We start from the raw sequence: 12,547 nt of genomic DNA, 5'->3' as shown, positions 1-12,547 counted from the left end.
CGGGACGATGGATGCAGCAAGCCATCATGGCACGTGTATACTTATGTAACAAGTCTGCACATTCTGCACATGTATCCCAGAACTTAAAGTATAATTTAAAAAAATCTTCAGCTCTTGCATTTTTAGTAGTTGTACTAAATTGAAAATTTCAAATCTTACTGGATGTCATAGAAAGATTTTTTGTGGATTCTGAGGAGCTTACCACAGTTAATTTTGGAGGTTAAAGGACTCTATGATAATAATCAGTATGCTTTCTCTTGAAGGTTTGAAATTACAACTTTTTCTGTGACTTTTGCTTTTAGCTTGCTCATATAACTAATGAAGAGCCATTCTCATGTGGAAATCTATATTAACTAATGTGCCTGCCTAGGGCTTTTGTTGTTTCTCTCTGAACAATCTATCTGTTTTGGGATTTTTTCCTTTTTCCAGAATATTGCTTCTTTCAGTATCCTATGTTATGTTTCCTAGAAGTATATAAATAGAGAAAGTAAATCCTTAAGAGGAAGGATATACTCCTAGCGATAGAATTTATCTGAAGTTGAGTATTGGAGGGACAAAGACAGGTAGCATTATTATCTTTCTAGTATGCTTGAAATTGTACACAAATAACCAAGCTAGGGGTTATTAAATAGGGGATTAGTTGGCATAAATATTGAATGAGGTAGTGAGTGACCATAAGTATTCCACAAAGCAAGATACCCAGTAAAAAACAATATCCAGACTGATTATAACCAACAGTGTAAAGAAATACGAAGGCATGTGAATGCTGAATTGAATTCTCCTTGTATTGGACCTAGTCTTGGTTGGTTTGACACTATTTCTGCAAAGGAAAGACACTGATTTTATGAGGTCAATGAAATAGGCAATAGGCATTAAAAAAACCATGGTATTTATTATATTTTGAAGAAAAGTTTTAGTATGAGATGAAATACTGTATTATATCTAAGAAACCTTACCAATATAACAGCATGAGAAACAAAATATTTTGAAAATAAAATAATTTATCATCTCATTGGATAAAGTTTATTAACATTTAATTTTTATTACTTACAAATAAATGGATTAATACTATTGTTTTTACTACCACCTTAAAATGAGAAATATTCAAGAGAAAGAAGAATAATTAATAGTACAAGTAACGACAAGGCAGGAAGGATTGAATCCAAAACTAGTTAAAGGAACGACCTCTCTATAAGGAGCGTCACTTGCTCCAATTTAACAAGAAGGAAAGAAAAAATTAATTTGAATATGAAAAGAACTATAATTTTGGAATTAGATTCAAAAACGCATTTAACAATGTAGAGCTTAAGTGGTTTTCACTTTTTTTTTGCTAATCTTAATTTTCAGAATTTCCGCAATACACACAATTTTACAACAGAAAATCTTATATTGTAAAAATCTTCCACTCCTCAGATAACCTTAGATTTTCTAATGTGCAGTTACTTATTTTTGAAATTGCTAGTTTAAAGACATTTAGAGAATAATTAGACTTTTAACGATATTTAACCAGCATTATCGTGGTCATTTTGGTAATGGTTATTTTCTTCACGTTTAGTGTTTTGATTTTTTTTACAACAGAAATGGTTTGCAGATGCTTTAATTTTTGACCATCCCTCATGCCTGGATAATTTCTATTTGTACAGTGATAATTTTGAAAAATGTGCATCTGCTACTTTGTGTTGAATTTCTGCATCTGTCAGGAAATTGTCTAGACCTTTTAAATAGACCAAAAAATAATAACAAAAGTACAGACAAATTAACTCTTGATGGAATGCTTTCAAGATTCCTTCCTCCTTTGTTTTTATTAGATCCTCTTCTATGACCCAAGCACTATTATCTGTCCTTCCATATTTCTGTCTTTGTTCATATCCTATTTGATAATAACAAAAAAAAATTATAGATTCACTATCTTGGGTCAACATAGGTAAAAAATTATGTATTTTGAAAAACCTCATATCTTCTCTTACTGACAGCTTCGATATTATAGAGTGTTTTTGCAAAATAAGTATGATTTTAACAAAGATGGCAGCACTTAAACATTGGCCAGCATGAGAAGGTCAACACTAGTTTTTCAAACAATATCATTGCATGTCATTTGCTTGATGACTTGGTACTTTCAAATTAAAAATGTGCTCAGTCATTTGTTTTGAAATGTTGTATCAGAATGAATAACTTACTAAAGTAGAAAGTTTTATTTAGCTGGGTAGGGTAGATATCTCTTTAGTGGTGACAGATGAATTTCAGTGGTTACAGCTTGTCCTTGTCATTTCATGGTAACTGAATAGTTTCCTAGGAATACATTCTCTCTCTCTCTCTCTCTCTCTCAATGATACTTAGTGTTTTTCTTAAGTTTGACTCAAATATTAAAATAGTTAATACATTGAAAGCATGGTGCATTTATTTAAGATACCCATTTCCTGATTATTGAGCTTGGATTTTACTGGAAAGACTGCTTATTTCATTGACTTCTGTCTTCTGCGTTATTTTGCGCTTTTATATTTTTGGTCTAGACTATGTTAAAGGGTATCTTTGATCCTGAATGAAGATTCCTCCAAATGCCCAATATAAGAGGCTTTTCTTCATTGATGGGGAAGTAATTAATGGCTTATACAATATAAATGAGTAATTAGAAATATTTACCATATTCGCAGTTTGGATTCTGCTTAAAGAAATTTAAATCCTCATTTAAAATATCCCATTCTCTCCCCTTCTGCAGCATAAACACCTCAGAGCAGACTTAGAAAATCTAATTCAGAGGACAACCACGGGCCATGTGGCGAAAGTGTCATATATGATATGTTTAGATGGCATCTTATAATCTAACCTAAGATAAAATATTAAAGTAGAAAATGGCCCTCTCATCTAGGTGAGAAGGCTCCTTTCCTCCTACCTTCTTTATCTATATACTATTTATCTCTCTTAATGCTCCAGTTTAACTTAAGCCCCTAAAGCATTGTAGCAATTGTTCTACTAAGGTATTGGCATGCAATGGACAAAGAGACAAAAATATTTAACTCTGAATGGATAAATTAATAAGAACTTCATGACTAACCTAACATTAAACTCAAGTCTTAATAATGATTAACCTAAATAAGGAAAATGAGAATTCTTGGCAGAGTAGACATTGTAGAAAGACCAGAGGTATGAGAAAAAGTAAATTACAGGTAATGGTATTTTGAACATAAGGTGCGTGTTAGGGAGATATGGGATGCAGTCAAATTTTGAGAATATAAACTTTATAAATGGACAAAACTAAATTTCCCCCACTAGAACTTAAATATAATTATGAGAATGAAATTTTAAAGTTGGGACAAATTGAGCAATTCAGAGATACTCAAAATGACTTTAATAGACAAGAACTCCCAGACCATGAGGACTTCATTTTAATCTAATTGAGGGAAATAACAGAGTGCTTATTATGTCATAGACACTGTGTAGTTTATAAATAATATTTCATTATATTATCACAACAGATGAGAAAGCTGAAGTTTAGGGCAGAGTTAGTATTTTGAAAGGAGATACCTGTGATTCTGTAGCTAAAACTGTTAACTACTACTCTAAACTACTTTTCCCAGTGTAAGGGGAGAAAAACATGTTGAGATGGCTAATCTTTAGGGAAAAAAATAAGTTTAGAAACTTCAGTGACCACCGTTGGTATTCTTTAGCATATAGCAAAACAGTTACATGTTTATTATTACCAATTTTCTGTCTCCAAACTAAGTGAATTAATTTGCTGTAATCAAGAGAAACATGTTCAAACACCTGTCAGTTAAACAAGATGCCATTTATTACTTTTAGCAAGAAGAGCCTGGTTACAACTAGAATATCATAATCATCTGTGACAAATATGGTGACCTTGATAGAGCATTAATTTATTAAATTAATGAGAAAATAGTAATTAAATGAATCCTATGGACCAGGCTGTATACAGGGCCTTCTTCCTCCATCCCCTGTTGTTTTTATCATCATTAGTTTCTAGCTACTGCTTTTCTAATAGTTGTTGCCATTAAATCATCTCTATGAAAACTAGGATTACTGTGACAGTTTGTTAACTAAACTCTCTGCTTCTATCTTTGGCCCCATATATTGTATCCTTCACTCAGCAACCAATGGGATCATTTTAAAGCATAATATTCACTTGTCTTATTCCCCTATAACAACTTCCCAGTTCTCTCAGAATGAAGGTCAAAATCCTTACCATGGTCTACAAAGTTGTAAGCAATCTAACTGCAACCCCTAATTGCTTCCTTAACTTAATTATATCCCTCTTTTTATTTTCTGTGCTCCAACCACATTAGTATTTTGCTTTCTCTTTCTGGAACACAGCAAATGCAGCAAGTAATGAGAAATAGTGGGTGCCATGGATTATAAAAATTTAAATAGCCTGAGAGAGAATCCTGATGTAAGAATATTTTTTCCAGTTATAGGGATAAGGATATATCTGAATGCATTAGGCAGTCTTATACATTAGCCAACAATAAATCTGCAAAAGATAACATTTACTCACTCTCTTAAAAATCTATACATAAACTTACAATACTTTTGGAAATGTTTGACATGTTGGGAAGCAAAATAGATAAGTGACTTGAGTTTTTTTTGTGTGTGTGGAGGTGAAGAGACAAATAAACTGCATTAGATAGCATATAGGAAATAATAAGGAAGAAGATAATGGAATAGGTGTAGCTGTTTTATACAGAGCAGTAAGGGAGAGGCTTATGGATAAAATGGCATGCAAGGAGAAACCAGAACAATTGAGAATGGGAGATATAGGACTTCTGAAGAAATAGTTCCAGATTGATATATCAGCAAGTATAAAGACCCTGAGGGAGGTACATGCTTAATATCTTCAAGCCAGAGCAAAGAAGTCAATAAATCTAAAGAACAGATGGAAGGAGAAAGCATAGGAAATAAATTCTGCCAATTAGCAGAGGCCAGATCACATCAGCAACTTTAAGGGCAATCCCTTTGTTATGAGTGAAACAGGCAATCCCTTTATTTTGAGTGAAACAGGGATAGAAAATTTGAAAGTACAAAAGTTATATAATTTGAACTAACTTTTAAAAACTTTGCTCTGGTTTTGGGTGTTTTCATCCTTTTTGACCATCATTCTCAGGAAACTGACACAAGAACAGAAATCAAACACTGCATGTTCTCACTCATAGGCTGGTGTTGATCAATGAGAACACATGGACACAGGGAGGGGAGCATCACACACTAGGGTCTGTGGTGGGGATCTAGGGGAGGGACAGCAGGGGGTGGGGAGTTGGGGAGGTATAACATGGGGAGAAATGTCAGATATAGGTGATGGGGAGGAAGGCAGCAAACCACATTGCCCTGTATGTACCTATGCAACAATCTTGCATGTTCTTCACATGTACCCCAAAACCTAAAATGCAATAAATTATAAATTAAAAAAAAAGTTTGCTCTGGATACTATTTAAGAATAGATTGCAGGGTGTCAAGAACAGAAAGAGGAAAAACTAACAACATAGCAAAAAGGACTATTGCAATCATATGAATGAGAAATTGTGGCTCAGATTCCTATTGAAACTGTAGGGGTGAAAAAGTTAGATTCTGGATTTTTAATGTGTTACTGACAGGGTATTCTTGATGGGGTGGATATGAAATGCGAGACAGAAAGATGAGTTAAGAATAACTTTAAGGTTTTTGGCCTTAGCAACTATAGAATGGAGTTTTCATTTATTGAGTTGAGAAAGAAGAAAAAAGGCAGATAATTGATAATTATATAAATTTTTAAGGTTGCTCAAACTCTAAGGGTAGTCTGAATAAAACCTGGAGTCATGACGAGGTCTAAGAAAATTGTAAAGATAACTTCTTTTTGTTTATATAAATTAACTTCTAGAGACACCGATCAGGTGTCACACTGAATGAGATGACATGTAGAGGTTGGCAGGCACTTTCTGCTGGAGGACTTTTTATGCCATGTTAAGGGACTATTTAGCCATAAAAAGAATGGGATCCTGTCATTTGCAACAACATGGATGGAACTGGAAATTATTAAGTGAGATAAGCCAGGTACAGAAACACAAACATCACATGTTCTCACTTATTTATGGGATCTAAAAATCAAAACAACTGAATTTATCGATATAGAGAGTAGAAGAATGGTTACCACAGGCTGGGAAGTGTCATGCAGGGCTAGGAGGGAGGTGGGTATGGTTAATGGGTTAAAAAAAAATAGAAAGAATGAATAAGACCTACTATTTGATAGTACAACAGAATAGCTATAGCCAATAATAACTTAATCATATAGTTTAAAATAACCAAAAGAATGTAATTGGATTGTTTGTAACACAAAGGATAAATTTATGAGGGGGATAAATACCTCATTCTCCCTGATTAATTATTTCACATTGAATGACTTCATGAGAGCACCTTATGTACTCCATAAAGATACACACCTACTATGTACCCACAAAAAATTAAAATATTTTTTAGAAAAAACTTCATCTGAAAAACAATCAGTACAATTTTTCATCTCTAAATATATTAAATGCATGTATATAGAAACAAATCCATGTCTTAATACATATATGTGTAAAGATGCATACATGCATATGTAAATACATACCAGAAAAACACTGTATTATAGCATGAATACAAGTTAAAATAGCCACATTTTGATTCACATTTACCACCTACTTAGCATGGTAAACTTAAGTCAATTATTTGACCTTGGTTTCTACATCTATTAACAAGATGATTAAATTTGATGATAGCTTTAAATTTCTACAGGTCACACTTTCACATTTTGTTTTCAAAGATACTTTTTGTCACTGTAGTACATTTTAACCTATTGGATATTGCCATTAGAAGTGGAGGCTAGTTATTATGTTGCATCTTTCTAATCATATTTTTCCCTTTTATTTAACTTTAGCCTTGGATCAACTGTGCAGTTTTCTTGTGATGAAGATTATGTCCTACAGGGTGCAAAGAGCATCACCTGTCAACGGATAGCTGAAGTTTTTGCTGCTTGGAGCGATCACAGGCCTGTGTGTAAAGGTAATGTTTATAAAAATGGTCTCTGAACACATTTTAGTAGTTTAAGCTTTGTTTCATTGAGTATAAGTTGCAATTACATCTTTGAATTGTAATGTAATCTTTAAGAAAAGATTGTGCTCATGTACTTATTGATATTTATTGAAAATATGCAAAATGTGAACCACTCTGTTCGGTTCTCAAGGAATTTTTAATCTAATAATCATACAACATAGATTGAAGCATAAAATATGTAATATAAGACACTGGAAACATTGTTAGCATTTTTTTTAAAAAAATCAGTTACCCTTTCTGTATAAGCATTGATACAGATATTTTAAAGCCGTAATTTCTCCTCCACTTGTATAGTTTGCCATTTGAATTGCTTATATATCCATGTCTCCAATAGTTGGTAGCAGTAAAGGTGGAACACAGGTTCTACAGTTGGTTAATTTAATCTAGAACAAACTATTTAGTTCTCTGGCTTTATATATCACATTACCAATAATTACAAATAAGATATAAATATATATCTTACATTATCTGCATGTATGCATTTATATACATACACATTACTGGAGATATATATACGTGTATGTGTGTGTGTATATATAGATAGATAAAACCTGTGTGTGTGTGTGTGTGTGTGTGTGTGTGTGTGTGTGTGTGTATTAGGCAAAATATTGACTGGAAAAGCTCACTGAGGAAAAATTTAAATATAGAGGAAATTTTTATGAAAGGCAAGTGAAATTTTGTGTGCCTCGTTATAAAATAAAAAAGGTGCTAAACAACCAACTAAGGTACCTTTTTAACTTGGGAATTCAAATGTATTAAAATCATCTCATTTTTTATTTAATTTCATTAAGCAATTCACAGTGAAATAAGCAATTCAATAAGCAATTCACCTGATTATAAAGCATTTTGACTACCCATAGTATCAATACCATCATCCTTAGATATTAAAATCTCATACAGATATGCCAATATCATTAGATATAAGCATCAGTGTTTGCAAGAAACGTATCATTGAGGTAAGTCTAATTGCAAGTATCAAAGACTTGTGGTTTCTGTCAGTAGAATTAAAATCTATACTTCAAATTTAAATACCTGTTACTGACTTGTGACAGATTGGATAAATAACTATTATCTCATTGAGATAAATATTAAAAGATATGAATATATTACAATTAAATGATATTATACCTATATTATTATATTCCTTTTCCACCTTCTGACTCTTTATTTGCCATCTAGTCCACTTGCTTACCTTTTTATCTTCTTTAACTGCTTGTGACCACTTGCAGGAAGAAACATACAAATTATTTAATTAATTAAACTGTTAACTGTTAATTTAACTGTTAATCATGAAAACTAAATTTTCCGGCCGGGCGCGGTGGCTCAAACCTGTAATCCCAGCACTTTGGGAGGCCGAGGCGGGTGGATCACGAGGTCAAGAGATCGAGACCATCCTGGTCAACATTGTGAAACCCCGTCTCTACTAATACAAAAAAATTAGCTGGGCATGGTGGCACGTGCCTGTAATCCCAGCTACTCAGGAAGCTGAGGCAGGAGAATTGCCTGAACCCAGGAGGCGGAGGTTGCAGTGAGCCGAGATCGCGCCATTGCACTCCAGCCTGGGTAACGAGAGCGAAATTCCGTCTCAAAAAAAAAAAAAAAAAAAAAAAACTAAATTTTCCCCCCACATTTTCACTGTGTCATCACATCCTGTAGACTCTGCTCAGATAGCATGAGAGTGATGTCAAGAGAATAGAGAAGGGGCCGAATTAAGAGCTATGTAAAGGCAAAAAAATATTTCACAATAGGTTGAATATAAGAGACCCTGACAAAGAGTCAAATATGTAGCTTAAGCATATAAGACTAGAAAAATCTTGTGCTGCTAATAAATATTTTTAAAAACGGAAAAAATGGCATTATATGGGAGAGTATCCATCATTAGTACAACACTGTTATCATCAGCACCATTTTTAAGCACATACAGTGTGCCAGGCATTATGCTTAATAAACACTGCATGTACTTTGTCTCATTTAATCCTCAAAACAAACACATGAAGACATTATTATCTCCAGAATAGAAATGAAGAATGTAAGTCATAGATATAGTCACATTGCCAAACTCAAATGACTGGGAAACGGCAAAGTCCTTTAAAAAGATATTTCATAGAATGGAGGAGAAAAGCTAGATTCTAAAGCATTAAAGAGGGAACAGATAATGATGAAATGGAAACACCAGATACACTCCACTCACTTGCCAGTGGCAACTCAGGGTAAGAAAGAAGAGAGAATTATCAGCATCAAGTAAAAATTCCCTGTCATAAATAGATGTTTATTGCCAATCACATTTTTATAGGCTTACAAAATGACATATAGTTCAGTAACATTAAAAATAATCAGTGAGACAAAAATGAGAAAATAACATAGTATAATTACATGATCTCAAACAGAAAGTTACATACAAGTATGTAAACAACTTTTAAGAAGAGTTTATGCATTACATTTAAATATTACAGCTGCCAAACATATGAAGAAAGTTGGCCAGTTTATACCCAGAAAAATTGTCTATAAAAATAAAATATTCCTATGATACAAGAAAGGCACACTTTTTTATAGTTTAGAAAGAAGCATACAGTATCTCATATTTTCTTATAAAGTGAATAATGAATAATACATTTTGTAAGGGTTACTTTTATCAATGTCTTGTCAATAAACGGAATAGTAAATTGTGTAAGGCTGATTTCTTGTGTCCTTCACTCAAGATGAAATTATCCCCATAAAGAGCAATATAGTGAACATCATTTCTTCAAAATGGTATGTTCCAAGTATCCTACTTCATTGTCACATAAATTAGATATGTGCATTTTTGTTAGTGAAAAAGGATATGAAAATAGATGACAGATCCAAGAAAATGAGATTAATGTTAATATGGGAACAAAATTTCACATCAGAAATTATAGCCAGATCATAGAATTTAATATCTACATAAAGTAAGATTGAGACTACAAAGCATCTTTTTTCATTCAAAACTCTCATTTTGATTAAAAAGATGAATCATACTTATGATTGTAAATTGTTCAAAGGCAGAAGTAAGGTGTTATATTACATTGTTATTTTTTATAAACCCCATGGCACAAAGAGCAGCTCTGTACTGATTTACATTTCAAGAACTATTTCTTGAATATTAATGTATGATTGGACTTTTTAGATAGCAAGATACATTATGATGTTATATAAAAAAAATATATTCATATTTATTCAACAGTTATTATATAGGAAGTATAAAATTACATATTCAAGATTCATATGTTGATATTTCATTTAAATTTATATTTTTTTCTGCAGATATTAAACATAGCTGCATTTGCTCTTTGCATGCAAGGCACATATGTGTGTGGTTTACAAAGTCCATTTTGCTGCTGGAAATTACTGGCTGTGGTAGTGAAACAGTAATGGAGGGAACATGCTGAAATATTAATTGAAGTTTTAAAATGACTACTGTGAGTCTGAACAAAGAGTAGTTCTCATGTCTCATGGATGCTTGGACTGAATAAATATGCTTTTTTCCAGACAACAGCATAAATTGCAGTATCAGTGCACTACACCTTTGAGAGATTATTAATATAGCTCTGTTTATGTACTGTATGGTTGGGCAATCAAGAAATGGTGATTTTTAAAGGGACCAAAAGTTCACACAGAGAGCAATTTATGAATTAAAAGAGCAGTTCATAAATTAATTTTTTTAAACAAACAGAGACAATTATTCTTATTCCATAGATGGGTTATGTATACAAAGTATTTGCCCCTTTAGAGTGGTGAAAACAATTATTCCTTTGTTGGAAATGCAGTAGATATCCAAAAGCTGGAGCTTTTGCAAATAAGAAGGCTTATGCGTTGAGGTTGTATAGAATGTTCATTTTAGACCTTCCTGATAATGTAGAGAAACAGTATGTGGCTGGGAATGAATAATTTAGTTAATGCAGAAACAGTTAAAAAGAGTTAACAATGACAGTCTAAAAGAAAAAGCATAGCAAATTTTAATCTGTTTATTATTGCTTGGTACTAGGTTGGTACCAAATAGTCAAGGACTGTTAAATTACAAAGGCAAAAACCACTTACAGGATTAATAAAATAGGTAATTAAGGGAGGATGAGAAAAAAGACAATGAAATGGTAAAATACTAGAAACAGCCATAAAAATCATGACATTGCCTTATAATTTCTTTTTCTTTTCTTTTTTTTTTTTTTTTGAGACGGAGTTTCGCTCTTGTTACCCAGGCTGGAGTGCAATGGCGCGATCTCGGCTCACCGCAACCTCTGCCTCCTGGGTTCAAGCAATTCTCCTGCCTCAGCCTCTTGACTAGCTGGGATTACAGGCACGCGCCACCATGCCCAGCTAATTTTTTGTATTTTTTCAGTAGAGACGGGGTTCCCCATGTTGACCAGGATGGTCTCGACCTCTTGACCTCGTGATCCACCCGCCTCGGCCTCCCAAAGGCCTTTTAATTTCTTTATTCAAAAATCATTAAATTGTTATTATTCATTTACTGTTGTACTAATCAGTTTATTTTTCTTCATTTAATAAACACAGAAATGTGAGTAGGTATTCTAGATTATATACCATATGTGATATAGAGTATACAATAATTTTTATTATTTTATATTGATTTGCAAAGCATAAATACAAAACTAGATAACATATAATAGACTTTTATTTGTTTAGAAGTTAGTGCAATCCTGTGCCAAATTCAGATAAGGAAGATTTTTTTCCAGGTTTGGAAATGGCCAGTCATTGAGATGGAGAAAATAATATGTGGGCAGAACTTGGAAAATATTGTGAATATAGACAGAGGAAGGTGGATGTGAAAGTCATTTCAAATGTGGAGAATCTATCATGGGCAAAATCACAATGTGAATTAACACATCTGGGGAATCAGTTTGGTCACTTATATGAAAGGATGTAGAGTGAGATAAAATTAGAAAGGTTATGTTATATATCTCCTGCTTTTAAATATGTCTGGAAGCACTCTCAAACCTCCATTCCCATTGTATTCCCACACTATTCTATAGTTCCAATACTGCAACTATCCCATTTCTTTTCATTAGGACTACAATTTATCCTACATGTTGCTGACAGACTAATCCCAGCAAAGTCTCACTTTATGGATAGAGATGATGTGGTGGTGGTGGGTGTGGTGCTGCTGCAAGTGTTGCCTATGTTGCTGATTGTTAACTCTTTCAGTTTCCAAAATCACCCATGATTTGTCTTAATCCAACTTTTTTTTAACTCATATGAAAAGTTTATCCCAATGTCTCAATAATTAACAGAATTACCACCTTGATATTCATATATATCTAGCCTGTTCCTGAATGACCAAACCAACCTCTCAAAGTCTTGTTCAGTTTTCACCTCCTCCAAAAATTCTTTCCTATTTAAATTATCCCTTATCTCCTCTTCTTCAAATTACTTTACAATTACTGTCTTTACCACACAATATAGCATTTAATTTTATTTTGTTTGGCAATGGTCCCTAATC

At 33.0% G+C, this 12,547-nt stretch overlaps 1 protein-coding gene across 1 annotated transcript in view; it reads left to right on the top strand.

Annotated features, from left to right (window-relative positions):
- CSMD3 (CUB and Sushi multiple domains 3) overlaps positions 1–12,547 on the top strand; it is a 1,293,678-nt gene that overhangs the window by 507,243 nt on the left and 773,888 nt on the right. Inside the window, exon 10 of the mRNA XM_012443291.2 lies at positions 6,899–7,023. Within this exon, the coding sequence (XP_012298714.2) occupies positions 6,899–7,023 (125 nt within the window). The remainder of the gene's footprint in view (positions 1–6,898; positions 7,024–12,547) is intronic.

Source organism: Aotus nancymaae, unplaced genomic scaffold (genome assembly GCF_030222135.1).
Source record: "Aotus nancymaae isolate 86718 unplaced genomic scaffold, 86718_ANA_hifiasm-v0.15.2.pri h1tg000036l, whole genome shotgun sequence".
NCBI lineage: Eukaryota > Metazoa > Chordata > Mammalia > Primates > Aotidae > Aotus > Aotus nancymaae.
The sequence above is the reverse complement of the archived record's forward strand: the minus strand, read 5'-3'. Positions and strand labels throughout refer to the sequence as shown.